The sequence below is a fragment of the Vanacampus margaritifer genome, chromosome 4 (assembly GCF_051991255.1).
Source record: "Vanacampus margaritifer isolate UIUO_Vmar chromosome 4, RoL_Vmar_1.0, whole genome shotgun sequence".
Taxonomy (NCBI): domain Eukaryota; kingdom Metazoa; phylum Chordata; class Actinopteri; order Syngnathiformes; family Syngnathidae; genus Vanacampus; species Vanacampus margaritifer.
This window is the reverse complement of record NC_135435.1, coordinates 8222891-8238294: the sequence shown is the minus strand read 5'-3', so window position 1 is coordinate 8238294 and position 15404 is coordinate 8222891. Positions and strand designations below refer to the sequence as shown.

General features: G+C 38.0%; 1 protein-coding gene across 3 annotated transcripts in view; it reads left to right on the top strand.

The window, feature by feature from the left end:
• Positions 1-15404, top strand: part of apba2b (amyloid beta (A4) precursor protein-binding, family A, member 2b) — a 44162-nt gene that overhangs the window by 26707 nt on the left and 2051 nt on the right. For 2 of the 3 annotated variants that reach the window (XM_077563438.1, XM_077563439.1), the window contains exons 4-13: positions 848-928; positions 3321-3360; positions 3822-3967; positions 6792-6827; positions 7785-7871; positions 8722-8907; positions 12634-12813; positions 14585-14797; positions 14894-15013; positions 15206-15346. In XM_077563438.1, coding sequence (XP_077419564.1) covers positions 848-928; positions 3321-3360; positions 3822-3967; positions 6792-6827; positions 7785-7871; positions 8722-8907; positions 12634-12813; positions 14585-14797; positions 14894-15013; positions 15206-15346 — 1230 coding nt within the window. The remainder of the gene's footprint in view (positions 1-847; positions 929-3320; positions 3361-3821; positions 3968-6791; positions 6828-7784; positions 7872-8721; positions 8908-12633; positions 12814-14584; positions 14798-14893; positions 15014-15205; positions 15347-15404) is intronic. The other variant, XM_077563440.1, reaches the window with a different exon arrangement.

Sequence of the window (15404 nt, the reverse complement as noted above, 5' to 3'; positions counted from 1 at the left end):
ATTGTGTCCCACTTGGTGTTGATTCTTCACAAAAATTAATAAATGAATCCAATTTTACTCCTGTGAAGACTATCATCATATTTCTAATGTATAGGGAAAAAAATTCACTTACCAAAATTGTATATGTTCTTTCATGAGGAATAAAGCAAACATTTCATTAAATGGTTGCCTTCATTATGTAAATGCTGAAAATATCACAAGTGGAAGTGTGTAACTACTGTACAGGGTTTTTGGTACAGTATGTGTATAGTTTTGTGGCGCAACATGATTTTAGCATCCCGTCCCAGTGAATAATACAAATCTCATTAGCAGCTGTTTGCCCAACTGAGTTACAGAACATGCTGAATACTCTTTAGCTCTCATTTTGCAAAGAAGGGCACCCATGTCATATATGTACAGATTAATTTCAGCTCCATTTGCTCGACAACATTTCCTGCGCTGTTGAATGTCACATTTCCACTTTTTATCTCTGGCTTCCCGGTAGGGAGCAGGTTTATTGGCAAGAAGCTCATTTGTGCCAGTAATGGTAGAATGTTAATAAGCAGTAGTGCATAGCGAGATGGATGTATCCCGGGGAGTAAAGATAATCCTCTCCGTGTGTAATTGTGTGCTCGCTGATCTGCTTATAACCACGTATTTGCTGGGAGCTGAGACAAAATACAAACCTGAGTGTAGGGCAAATGAAAGGCAACATAATCATGAGTCACTTCTTTGTCAGACTTTATAGTTTGATATCGCTTGAAATTCTATGCAGATGTGTTGTAAATTCTATCTTGCTAGCTCCTGTTATTGTGTCCTGTTGTTCTTTATTCTTTTTCCAACCTGTTTGTCTGTGTTGACCTGCCAGGTGAACAATGGTGCAGAGCAGCCAAGAAAACAGCAGCGCTCTGACCTGAACGTTCCCTTGGAGAACAACAACGTGCCAGACGTAAGATGTGTACCCTGTTGCTGTGTTCGCTGATCCTTTTGCACATTTGTCAAATTGTCAAGTCCCCTTAAAACTACAAGTATTGCTCTTTTGATGAAACAACAGGTGTGTGTGTCACTTTATAAAGGAATCATTTTTGAAATGACACCTAACACGTCCTGTGCTTTTGGTGGCTTCCTCATAAGTGCCTGATTTTGTATTTACAGTAAAAAGATGGCGGTCCTGCTTTTGTCCTTGGTAGTTATCAGTGAGCAGGTTATATCCTGTAGGAATAAACTGAATCGTAATCATACCACAGCTCAAAGCATTTCTTCTCCCTTCTTTATCGTATGTATGTTTATCTCGCTTCCACAGAAATGTGTGCGGGATTATTTAATTGTACTTTTTCTACACCCACTTCACATTGCTCGTGAGCTTATAGTAAGGCAGATGGGTCCAACTTTTCAAAGAGTTGCTCGGGAGATGATAAAAGCATGAAATTTGGCACATAACAGACGCAGAAGAATAGTTCTAGAAATAGGGTCATTGCAGATTTGACCCCTGACCCAAATGGCAGGCATTTTTCAATATGGCCAACATAAGATTGTATTCTTTGGTTTGCAGTCCATCTATAGTTTAGCTTTGTGTATCAAAACATAAATATTACAGAAAAGCCAATGTGAGGCCTATCCATATCACTGGGACACATTGGAATAATAGCAGGTCACATGAGCTCAGTTGCTGTATTATTGGTCATTCCTGATTAATAGACTCCTGAAAAATAACAGAATACACACCAACTTTATATTAATAAACCAGTGCTGGCAAACCATTAAATGTTTTAACTTATTAATCACACAATTTACCATAACTATTCACGATTAATTACATTTTTCTACCTTTGCGCTTCTACTTTTTTCTTCAAAGCTTGTAACAGATATTTACTGAAATAAAATCTAGGAAATAATGTAAAATCATCAAATAGAAAGTACATTTAGACTCAAAGACTGTTCTATTAGCTTTCTTTAATCCTTGAATAGAATACTTCTCCTGTAAAATACAACTGTTAAACAAAAGGATCAAAATGGACTCAAACAAACAATTTCCAGACCTTATCGCTGACAGGTTTAGTTCTGCTCACGAGTACCACGCTCCAGCAGCATTGGTTTGCGAGGCCCGTCGAGGTAAATGGAGCGGGGAATTTTGCTCTGGGATGTTACGCCAAAGGCGTACAACTAATATGATATTTGAATTTGGCTCTGCAAAGCACGAGTTCTCCATCAAGCCTCAAGCAAGTAAATCAGAAAGTAAAACTACCTACAGTGGTCCATGTTTATTCCTCTTCCTGCCAGCGACTCCTCCAAGTTTGGCTACACTGAGTTATATTTTTTTTTAAGCTTTAATGAATTAAAATTAATGTACAGAGTTAAAACGTTAATTTTGACAGCCCTGTAAAAAACATTTTGTTTGGTCAGTGAAAAATAATGTTATTGTTAGTAATTACAATGGCGTGCAAAGTGATAAGCTATAAGGTTGTAATACTTATCACATTTTCTGTACTTTGCGACTGTAGTGCTGCTGAGTGCAACAGGAAAAAATCAATCTCAGTCTTACCGTCCAAGTCAGTACATTGGCATCGCACAATGCACCTGGAGCCCCTACCATGCTCCCAGGGGCTCATGACCTCGATCTGCCTGCTAGATCTGGAGGTTTGGTAGCCCGACCTTGGGCCTTCGACCTTGGGCCTTCGACCTTGGGCCTTCGACCTTGGGCCTTCGACCTTGGGCCTTCGACCTTGGGCCCCGCTACAAGTGGCCCAAGGAGGTGCCTGGTGCCCGGCCTTCTTTTCCACACGCAACAGTAGCACAATGGTCCTGCAGAATCTACAGCATTGCATAGAATTATGTTGATCTGTGGCTGGAATACCAGGTATATGTTTGCGCTAATAGCCTGATACAAATCACAAAAGCTGTTTTTAGTGGCATATACGATATAGTACATGGTTCTACTGGAGTTATTGTCCTTAAAAGCCTATTTTTATACATCTTTAGCAGCATTGTAGGTAAAGCGAACGTTCAGATATTAAGAAATATGACATTTCTGGCGGCGATTTCGGAGAATGCCACATGGGCCAACAGTCAAATCTGCAACGGCCCTAGCTGAATTTTTTTCTACAGGGCTTGTTCTATGTTTACACCAAATTTCACTTTTTATCAACAAATGAGCGATTTCCCCCTCCCCCACAAATCTGACAAACGAACAGTGCAGCATGACCACTATTTACTTTACTGTATCATCAATCCTTTTTGTACTGCAGCCCGACCCTGTGACATTCACTAAAGTAGTTTTCGCTCAGTATATCTCAACAATACATTGTATGGCACCATAACACTGTATTGTTTTTGTTTTCAAGACCACCAAAAAAGTGACATCGTTCCCCAGCTTTGTTGATGGTAAGTACTAGTAGTTCATTTGTGTGTACACCTTCTGTATGTTGACGTTAAAATAAAGCAATCGTAAGGGGAGGCACTGAGCGCCACCTCCATTCTATCCCACATCAGGCCTGCTTGTGCTCCTTCTGTGCTCTTTCCCTGCCTGCTGACAGATGTTCGGCCAAATGATGAGTGAGGGGCTTAGCTGCCTGTCTATTTCCTCGGATTGTGACGGTGCAACATGTCCCAGAGTGGCTGGCTTGTCCGCATCGACGTATCACAGACAGATTAATCGTAGCCCAAGCTTCCTCGCACATCACGCCTCCATCAGCTCCCAGCCAGTGGCCATCTCATTGCTCACACAATCTGTTATTGTTCTATCGCCGTAGTGTGCTTGGCTCCGTTTCACCACACCCACACCAAACCGTGTCAGTCCCTCCTGATGGCTTCTAAGTAATACTCCTCCTTTCTCCCTGGTGAAGTCCCAGGACCCTGTGAGCCAGAAGATCTGATTGATGGAATCATCTTTGCTGCTAACTACCTGGGATCCACTCAGCTGCTGTCTGAGAGGAACCCTTCAAAGAACATCCGCATGATGCAAGCCCAGGAGGCAGTCAGCAGGGTTAAGGTACTAAAAAGAACAGAATACAACACAAAAAATAACATTCTGTAGTAATTGGACTATTTTCTTTGTACCAGTAAAAAGGGCTTTTTTTTTTTAACTATACACAAAAAGATAGGTAAATTCACGGCAAACAGCTACCATAAGAGCAATGATTTGGACCAGGGATGGACAACTAATGGCCAGTATGCTGCGTGGAACCTGCGACACCTTGATAAAAAAAAACCTTGATAAAATATGGCGGGGGGAAATAAAAAACAATATTGAATAAACAATATTCTTTAAAAAAAATAAACGATACACCTTTCATCGTTAAATACAAAACAGGGGGTGGGGTATCCCAAATGTGAAAAAATAGGGGTGTCAAGATTAGTGCATTAATTTTGAGTAAATTTAAAGTTCCTTTAACGCCACTATTTTTTTTTTTTTTAACGCACGATTAATGACCGCCCCTTACTTGGAAAGCGTGTACTGGGGGAATTCCAGTTGCAACGTAGCAGACACGTCCAAGTCCAAATTTAGCAGTAGTCTAATAAATTTTATAATAATGCATATATTTGAGACTGGGGTCAAGTTGCATTATACAATTCAAAAAATGTGCAGAATTTCACAAGTCACGTCATGTTAAAGATGAGATAGCTCTTAATATGAAAAGAAAAATGCACTGAGCTGTCATCGTCTTACAAATACAATTATGCCACCTAGTGGCAGAAAAATGACCACAACACAAGTTAAGTCATTTAATCAATATCACACTCGTTTTTTTACAGTACAGTACATCTTTTTAATTTAAACTGCACTAATTACGAAAAGATGCAGTCATATTTGTATTAACATTTTTTCCCCACTTTTGTTAGCCAGAGTATGAAACATTTTATTGTACATTTAGAACAGATATAAAATTTGTGATTAATTGTGAGTTAACTATTGAAGTCATACGATTAATTACGATTCTAAATTTTAATCGTCTGACACCTGTAGAAAAAAAAAACATTTAAATGGGAAAAAAATCCAACGTGCAAATAGAAAAATCTGCATGTGCCCAACTATTAATATGCAGGGGTCAACTGCAGTTTTAAGTTGTAATATCACCATTCACCATTAAATGTCAACCATGTCTTTGTTGTGCACACTGGGTCTCTTACAGCCCTATACGTTAGTGCCCTTTGCATGGGTAACTTTCACATCTGAAAGGTACATACAAATTTTGGAGCAACATACACCACTGCTTATTTCAGCAAGATAATACCAAGCCACATTTTGCATGTGATGCAACAGCTTGGCTTTGTAGTATAAATAGTCTGAGTACTGGACTGGTCTGCCTGCAGTCCAGACCTGTCTCCCAATAAAAATGTGTGATGCATTATGAAGTGCAGTGAAGTATGATAACGGAGACCCCGGACTGTTGAGCAATTAGCGTCCTCAGAACCTTAACACTTGTTGAGTGTTGATAAAGGAAAAAGTGATGCAATACCGTGGAAATCATGGCCCTGTCTGAGCTTTCTGGAGAGTGTTGCAGGACTCAAATTCAAAATAAGGGAATGCTAAGAAATTTATTAAAAAAGACAAAGAAAGAAAGTAAAGTTTATCAGTTTGAACATGAAATATTGTCTTTTTAGTGTACTCAATATAATAGAGGTTAAAAAGTATTTGCAAATAGTAGATTTTATTTACATTTTACACAATGCCCCAACTTCATTGGGATTGGGGTTTGTGTTTATATATTCAACAAGCATACTTTTCATTATGCTGATTCACATAATGCACTCAACTGTGTGTATGTGTGCCACACTGAGCTTAAAGAAATCAAGTGTAAATTGTACCAAAGCCTTTGTAGGTTATTTATGCAGCTCTTTTCTGCCTGGTACTCACCGTTTGATGTAATATTTATGTGGCTTTATCCTCACTCACTCCTTCCCGCTGTCTGTCTCCTCCCTGCTAAGCTTCCCCAAAGCAGAGAAGCTGTGGAAAGAGCAAATCAAGGAGGGGGCAACTTTACAAAAAAAAAAAAAGAAGATTGCTTTCTTCTTGTTGGTAACAGTGTTCATACATGTGGAATAGTGGAATCCTGGGCAAAAGGCCACTTTAGCAAAGAATTCTGGTTATTGGTAGATGGTGAAAGGAATAATAAAAAAGGGTCTAATTGTTACAAGAATTGAATTCAGGCCCTTCCTGTCAAATGTAGTCAGACGAGGATTGGATTTAAACCAAGGAAAAACTCAGCAACAGTAATAAAACTAGAACTTCCTCCATGGTGCTCTAACCAGTTTCATTCCAAAGAAGGTGACCCAACCTTGAAGGTGTTTTTTTGTTTTTTTAATCTGCCCAGAGAACAAGTTGAAGCATCTCGTTGAAATCCTCTTTCCAGGCTTTATGTGCTCCCCTGTCTCTGTGTGTTTGATGGTTATTTTGTGTAGGGTTTATTTCATTGGAGAAAGTGATGCTAACAAGCAATAATTAAACAATCTTTAACAGATTTTTCTTTTCTTTTTAAATTTTTCCTTATGTATTAAGAGTTACAATTCATTTTGTTTGCATGTTTGTTTAAATGCTGTGTTTATGGGTAAAAAAAGGCAATTATTACACTTGGCTTTTTTTTTTTACTCATATTTGATAACCAAAATGGCTGTGCTTATGCTACCTCCCCACACACACATGCACACGCACAAAACTTTTCTGAGAAATGCTATAGCACAGCTGTTTTTGGTTTGGGACTTTGTTGTCCTACCCTTTATTTACCTCCGTTATTTCCTTCCCTCCCCTGTTTTTGTGCTCCCATATCCGCTGACCTTGTCTCGTCCAAACTCCTGCCTGGCCACCCGCCTGCCAGAGGGTACAGAAGGCTGCCAAAATCAAGAAAAAAGCGGTGTGTAATAAACGCAGCAAAAAGAAAACATCTTGGCCGCTTCCATCCTCGCTCACCTTTTTTATATATTTTTTTCCCTTTTAATTTGGGCGTTTTTTTGGACTGTAGTGCCTTTTCATCAATGCCTTGTATGTCTTCTGTCATTTCTGATTTCATTGAATAGTTGCCCATTTTCCCCCCTTAGCACAGTCTGCATGCTTCAAAATAAAAATAAAAAAACAATCACTAACCAATTTTTCTTTGATTTGTATTTACAATCAAAAATAGTTGATTTATAGTAGTTTGATTTGAGCCAGTACAAAATCACACCAAAACAACACCAGGGTTAAATTTAAATTTTCATAAACCTGAAATTATAGCACACATTGAATGCATGTTGTATTTTATTATTATTATTCAACACTTTGGAGCACTTTAACCTCATTAAATGCTTTGGGTAAATTCCGCTCATGATGCATATTGCTACTACTAAGGTAAGAGAATGCTGGAAGCTATCATAACTGACACTGGGGAAGGTCTGTTGTGGACCCAAATCACACATGGGCGGCTTGTAGAGCTAGACTACCATTTCATTTTCTGCTTTTAAAGTGTCCACAGTTTTCCTTAACATGCATACTTTTGTTCGGTGTGAAGCTTCCACCTAAATTAAATAATACAGCATTGTTAAGATCAGCGGTGGTTTATCTGCTAGCGAGCTAGCTAGCACCTGGGGCTAAAGCCAAACTGTGGCAGGGTTTTTACTTTCTGGACCTGGATTTGCCACCTCTGATCTTAAAAATGCTGTATTATTTAATTTAGGCGGAAGGTTAAAACCCTGCCACAATTTGCCTTAACCCCAGGTACTATTTGGATTATTTTTATTTTGGATTTGCTACCTCTGATTGAAAATGTTTTTCACAGGCAGTTGTGAATGACCGACGCGAGTGATGTAACTTCTGCATACTTCATTTTCTCCAGAACCAAGATGGAGATGCTCAAACCCTCACTGAAGTGGATCTATTCATCTCCACTCAGAGGATCAAGGTCCTCAATGCAGACTCACAGGTTTGTCCGTTTATCCAGTGCTTTATTTCCCCCCCAGAAGGAACGTTGGGTACACTCAATCAAGTAGAGAGTAAAGAGGTAGCGTTGTAGCTCCTCCTCAAATCCCACTGCAGATTTTATAACGTGACAGAGGATTAGAGCAGACTTCATAATACCCAAAATGCTTCACAAACATCTGTGCGTGCAGGATGACTCACCATGTACAGTGCCAGCTATTTGGTTGTAGCTTGAGCTTAGTACATGAATATTTTTTTTCTTTTTGCACTCAATTCCATTTTTTTAAGCAGAAAAAAAGGAACGTGGATTATTCATTTGTCTGCTTTCAGACACAGGGTGTTTGTGTGTATTAGCATCCGGCAATGCAGTATCTACCCATCCACTTCAATGTATTCCCCATTTGTCCAAGCACTTTAGAACATAACTATTTCAAATCTAAATGTCACAAAGCAGCTTAAATGGGTTTTTTGACAGTTATACATAATGAGAACAACCCCAAAATGGGAAGTAAAAATAGTACTAATGAGGCTATCTATTAAAGCAGCACAAACCGCCAATGAGGAGATTATCTTTGCTGCAAATACACAATTCAATGATACATAGTGTAATAAGTGGGCGGTTTAAAAAATACAGGAAAATTACTCATCTTCATCATGAATGTATTTATGAAACCTTATTAGATTGAGTGAGCAGGATGAGTATTGCACATGCATCAGTTTTTATTCAAATGAACTCCACCCAAACCTGAATTAGTTTTATGTTAAATATTGTTGACATTTGCTGTGTGTGTTATGTCAAATTGTTATGTTTTCACCATGGTGTCATTTCATCCTTTTTGATTCTGTGTGTATAGGAAACAATGATGGACAACGCATTGCGCACCATCTCCTACATTGCTGATATTGGAAACATTGTGGTACTCATGGCAAGACGTCGGATGTCACGCACAGCTTCCCAAGATTGCATTGAAACCACACCTGGGGCGCCCGAGGCCAAGAAGCAGTACAAGATGATATGCCATGTTTTTGAGTCGGAGGATGTAAGTGATGTCATTTATTACCCTTGCTTGTTAAATCAGGAAAATAACATTTGTCATTGCCAAGATGGCTCCACATACCGGTACTCACCCACATTAGAGATCTGTATCAGGGTCAAGGACATAAAAGGTTTTGTTCAAACATCAAGAATGTTGCCTATACATTAATTTATATTAAATTCTGATTTGATTTTTTTTTCTTTCACATAGATCAAAGGTGTCAAATTCACGGCCCGCCTCATCAATTTATGTGGCTTGTAAAAGCAAATTAAAGATGTCAACTTCTCAAATCTGTGCCAAAATTTCAAATTGTCACATGCTATAAATAATGACAGTCATATATTGCCAGCCTTTTATTGATACATTATTACAGTAACTTGAACAATAGCTGAACAAACTATTGTTAACTTTTGATTTTAAATCTAGTTATCTATGAACTTGTGTACTGTATATTTATGTCAATACATTCTCTCAACATGCTTAATATATATATATATATATTTCTCTGTTCTCAGGGTTATTCACTGTTTAGAAATAAAATGCTGTAGGTGTGGATCAGGGGTGTCAAATGTACGGCGTGAGATGATCTTGTAACGTAAAAAAAATTGTAATGTCAGCCCAAATAATCAGATATCAAAATAGATAAATTTGCAATTTTACAAGCAATCCTCAGCTGAGCAATGCAACTTGTACACGGAATTGACCTGGATGTCATTATTTTTACACACAACCTAAAGTTATGGTTTGTTGAAGAAAATAAAAAAATTAAGTAAAAACATCGACCAACATAAATGAAACAAACGTGCTGAATAAGACACACATTCAGATACTGATAACACAAACACATATGACATGGATTAGCGTCCTTTTAACTTCATTAACTGCACCACGCAATGTATTCTGGTAACAATATATATGCAAAATGGGTAGATATAACACGGCCGGAACTCATACAAGCAAAGTGTTGCTACGTTCCATTTGCATTAGTATTATTTTTTGGATCAATATATTTACAGTTGAGGCCCGCAATTTAGGGATGGCCTGCAAATAGCAAAAAATTGTGTATAACTGACTCTAACTGTTTTTAAGTTATATACAATGGTTTTACCGACCCGTCCCACTTTTATTAATTATTTATTTATCCCATCAATCCCATAAAAAAAAAAAATATATATATACAAAAACATTCCAAACATATTATCACTTAGTTTGTTCCAAAACAAACCATTTTAATAAAAAAAAACATTACGTATCACTTTTTCTATTTTCATTTTATCAGGGGAAAAAAACAGTTGCAAAGGATTAATTGCAGACATAAGTTAATGGTTCGATTACATAAAAAGTTGCTTATTTTATAAGTGACATATCAAGCTTGTTAGAGTCAGTTGATTTTTTTTGTTCTTAAACTTTCTCACAACTTCAAGCACAGACCCCTTCAAGAAACATAGAATTGCAAAAAGAAGTACAACCAAACTTTTTTTCTTCATCTCTTCGTGCGGCAATCCCTCTTGCCAAATTTGGGCTCACAATGACAAAGAAAATCATTAAATTCATTCACAATCTTCTCTGTATCATCAATAACAGAATTGTCATGTTTCACAATATATGTTGGAAAATCAGCCCATTCACAACACTCCAGGTTTCCTTTCATGTTTATTTTATATCTTTGCAACAAACAATCATAATAATCCTTCTTTTGACATCTCAAAACAGTTGTGAGCTTGTTTTTATATTTCTTATACTTATCTTCTTTTTCCTTAGTTCGATCTTTCATAAATTCCTTATATAGCTTATTTATCTTTTTACAAGCTTTTTCCAGCCCATTTGTTAACCTTGGTTTCTCTCTCTTCATGGACCTTTTTCCAATTTGCTAGTAAATGGTCACTTACATCAGTCACTAATAATCCACTTTCTATCTTCCCTTTAATTACATTTACAAAAATATTATCAATTAATGTTGCACTATCTTTAGTTATTCTGCTAGGCTTTAAAAATGAATGGATAGAAACTTAAACTAAACATTGTATTGACAAATTCTCCAGTCTTCACATGATTGTTAGAATTCAGCAAATCAACGTTAAAATCCCCACAGACAAAAATCACCTTATTTTGCTTTTCATATAATTCAGTAATCTGCTTATTAAATTGATCAATGCAGGACCCAGGTGTTAATAAATACAACTTATTAACAATTTTTTTTGCTCTTTCAATAATAATTTCAATAGTTACACAGTCCATTAAATTATTTAAAACAGCTGTCATACTACCAATAATCCTGCATTTAAGGTCAGACATCACAAACAGGGCAACACCTCCTCCCCTTTTGTTGTTCCTGTTTTGCACAAACATTTCATAGCCATCGAATCCATCGTGAAATTCTTTATCATCGCTCAGCCAAGTCTCCGAGATTGCAATCACGCTGAACTTTTGCTGAATATGTTGAAGGTAGTAATCTTTTCGTTTAGACTCCTACAACTAAAATTAATCAACGAAAAACCTTTCCTTTTAAAAGTAAGATTTTCTTCAGAGTAGTATTCACAGTTCAATTTAATGTTTTGATAAAAGTGAGTCTCTGGATCTAACTCGTGATTCTTGTAATCTTGAAAATCAAATGATGTCAAATGTGTTGGTTTACACATTTTCTTCCTGGTTGTTTAGAAATCAAGCACATTTTTCCTAGTGTAGTTTTGGTCTGGATCAAAATCCTGATCAAAACCTGCCTAGACCCTTAAATGTCTCATTTTAGCATGTCGAGTTGTTCAATCTGTTTGATCCATTTGGCGTTTTCAGGAGCCTCTTTTGGTTGAATAAAGACCCTACAATTGATTGTCCATGTGGCTTGGAGTTTCCCCATTTGCAAGTCATTTGCTTTTGCAAAGTTTTAAAGGCTTTTTGTAAGCGTGGATGATGCAACTTTCTGTCTTTGAATAGAGCACAACCTAAAAGTCCCAAATTGGTCATTTCTTGACAGTTGCGCCACATTAGATTTAATGAGACGGACATCTTTGAACAAAGTTTGCTTGTATATGATAATTTGTACGTACGTAGGGATGAAAATCGAAAACCTGGGTCCCAGTAATGCTTGCCTGATGATTCCGCTTATCCATTCCTCTGTCATCGCAATTGATTGATGACGCAATCTCTTACATCATCCTTGTGGATCACTCTCCAGACCTGACCAATCAATCCATGGCTAATGTGTGTTAGTCACGTTGTGCGCAATATTGCTATGATCAATATTATCTTTACTATTTTGAATGTAGTTTTGTTCATTCTCTTTACGACAAAGGCAATAAATAGTTGAAGTCATGCAAATTCTTCTTAAAATTCGGAACCGCAGCCCGTCTTGCTTCAGCAGATAGAGCAGGACGTGGCAATTGAAGCAATGTTCCACAGTGCAGTCAGCAGCACCTCAGAATCTGTGCCAGTCATTGGAAGGCTGTCTCATCTTAGTGATGGGAATTAAAGGTCAGCAGAGAGTCATATTGGAAGAATACAATCCCCTTATGCAGCATCCCACACATTTTGTGCTCCACTTGCAGTGTGCTACTTTGTCTCCGTGTTCACGTTTGCAGTACAGGAAAAATAAGTTCATAGTACAGTACAGTTCATTTCTTCATATGTTGTATAATACAAGATGATGTTTTTTGGGATCTACTTTCTGCTAGGAATAGCAGCTCACCACTAATTCCACTGGGTGACCTTGTTTTCCGATGTTTTGATATACAGGCCCAGCTCATCGCCCAGTCCATCGGTCAGGCTTTCAGTGTGGCTTATCAGGAGTTCCTGAGAGCCAATGGAATTAACCCAGAGGACCTGAGTCAAAAGGAGTACAGTGACATCATCAACACACAGGAGATGTACAACGATGACCTCATACACTTTTCCAACTCTGAAAACTGCAAAGAGGTGAGTAAGATTTAAAAATATTACTAATAATAATAATCTTGTCATTTGCTACAGTACTCATCCTGACAAATTAATTTATGATGAGTTTTTGAAACAGACACACTAAAAGACTCTGATATTGCGGATGATCCTGTAAAATGAGCTCAAAGTGTGTCAACTTTTTTTTTTTACGAGCGTATTTGCTCCTTGGCCCTCGATGTTGCCATAAATTTTGCTTGAGGCTTTTGGCGGATTACAAGCATTGATACATTTTCTGCTCTTTGAGCAGAGAGATTTTCCACACAGCTGATACACATAGCATGTGCATGTTTGTTTGTAGCTGCAGGCAATATGAGCCAGCAATTAAGCCTCCTGGACAATTTGCTTTATTTAAATGCATCTTCTGCTGTAAACAACTGCAGGAAGCCATTGTGACCATTTAGTTTGGGTGACTACGTAATTTGCAATATGGCAATCTTAAGTAACATACTGTACTGTACATGTATAGGGTAAGGCGTTGTTATTATCATCTGTCATTGTTACATTTCCTTGAATTTTGTATTAATACTGAGATGATTTGGGCAGGCAACCCGAGCAATTCATGTTGTCTTCATATGTTTTATTTTAGGCTATAAGATGCAGATATAAAGGACACGCTTGTATTTTACAATATTTATTCTAATCTTTTTAAATCAATTGCTGTACTTGATTACATGACATTCAGATTATGAAATGAATTTCAGGAATAGTCAGGGGACGTCCGGAGCTCTATTGACTCTAACTGGCCTCTTAACTTGACAGTAACAACGTCCAATCAGAGCGCCAAAACAACATCCCCTTTGTAACAATGACAAAACCTGTTTTTGTTTTTTTTCAGTGGCACATTTTTTTTGCATAAGAAATTAGCATGTGAGCGTGACATTGCACAGAAATGCGTGAATCTCACGTTTAATGTTTTAGTGTTGACAAATGCAGGTTCTCAAAATTTTATTACAGCCTACATTAGTGTCAGTGATTTTTGTTTGAATAAGAAACTGCGGCTCCGGAGCCACATGGGGCTCTTTAGTCCTTCTCCTGTGGCTCCCCGTGGATCTCTAAAAAAAAATTGTAGAAATTAGTTTGTTTGTTTAAAAATATATATATATTTTATAACTATTTTTAGACAAAATCATCTTTAAAATAATTAATTATTTAGATTGTTTTATTTAATAATTGAATATTCATAAATGTCAGAATCCAAACTTTTGAGTTGTCAGAAAAAGAGATGAAAGATAGATGAAAACGTTTTTAAAAATACCTAAACATGTACAAAAAGTGACCATAAAAATGTCCAAAAAGAAAGAGGAAAACCCCCAAAATACCATATAATGTACACACAATTGCCATAATGTATTTTAAAAAAGGCAGAAAAGAAAATGTTCAAAAAGTAACAATAAAATGTCCAAAAACAAAAGAAGAAAATTACCATAAAATGTACACAAAATTGCCCCAAAAAAAGTCAGAAAATTGATAGTAAAAAGGTAGAAACAAATGTCAAAAGATAGCCATAAAATGTCCCCAAAAAAGGAAGAGGGGCAGAAAATGACCATAATGTGTTTATAGAATTGCCAAAAATGTCAGATATCTGGCTGAAAGGCAGAAAAGCCTAAAAATGCTTCAAAAACTAAGTCTAAAGTCCCTGGACTAGACTAAAGACAAGTATGAGCATATGAACTGCCGCTAATGTCCCATCAGGACTTTGTCTTCCCCCACGGATGACAACGACTGACCTCTCCTCTGCTCCCGTCCGCAGCTGCAGCTGGAGAAGAGCAAAGGCGAGATCCTCGGTGTGGTGATTGTGGAGTCGGGCTGGGGCTCCATCCTGCCCACCGTCATCTTAGCCAACATGATGAACGGCGGCCCTGCAGCACGCTCGGGCAAGCTCAGCATCGGAGACCAGATCATGTCCATCAACAACACCAGCCTGGTGGGGCTGCCGCTCGCCACTTGTCAGGGAATCATCAAGGTACACGGAAACATCGCTCAATCACAAATCAGACCGAGAGTTTCTTTGTTGTTCCAAACATGGAATTGTATGTTTGTTTGTTTGTGTGTGTTCAAGGGCTTAAAGAATCAGGTTCAAGTGAAAATGAACATAGTCAGCTGCCCTCCTGTTACTACTGTCCTCATCAAGAGACCCGACCTCAAGTACCAGCTGGGATTCAGTGTGCAGAATGGCATCGTAGGTGGCAGCAACACCTTTCTTTTGCCCGTCTCATATTTTTCAGACAATATTCCGCCTGCGAATAAATGTTTACTCAAGAAAGCCCATAATCTTCGGAAAGATCACTTCAATGTAAACTAAAAAATTCCTAGCTTGGAAACACTTTCTCTAAGGATCCCCGCCCCCTTTTTTGTGTTGCTTCGTCTTTAGATTTGCAGTCTAATGCGGGGAGGTATCGCAGAGCGAGGGGGGGTCCGAGTGGGCCACAGGATCATCGAGATCAATGGGCAAAGCGTTGTGGCCACAGCACATGAGAAGATCGTCCAGGCCCTCTCAAACTCTGTTGGCGAGGTGACACGCACACACAGCGTGCACGTGCACACACACACACATGATACATGGCTGATTT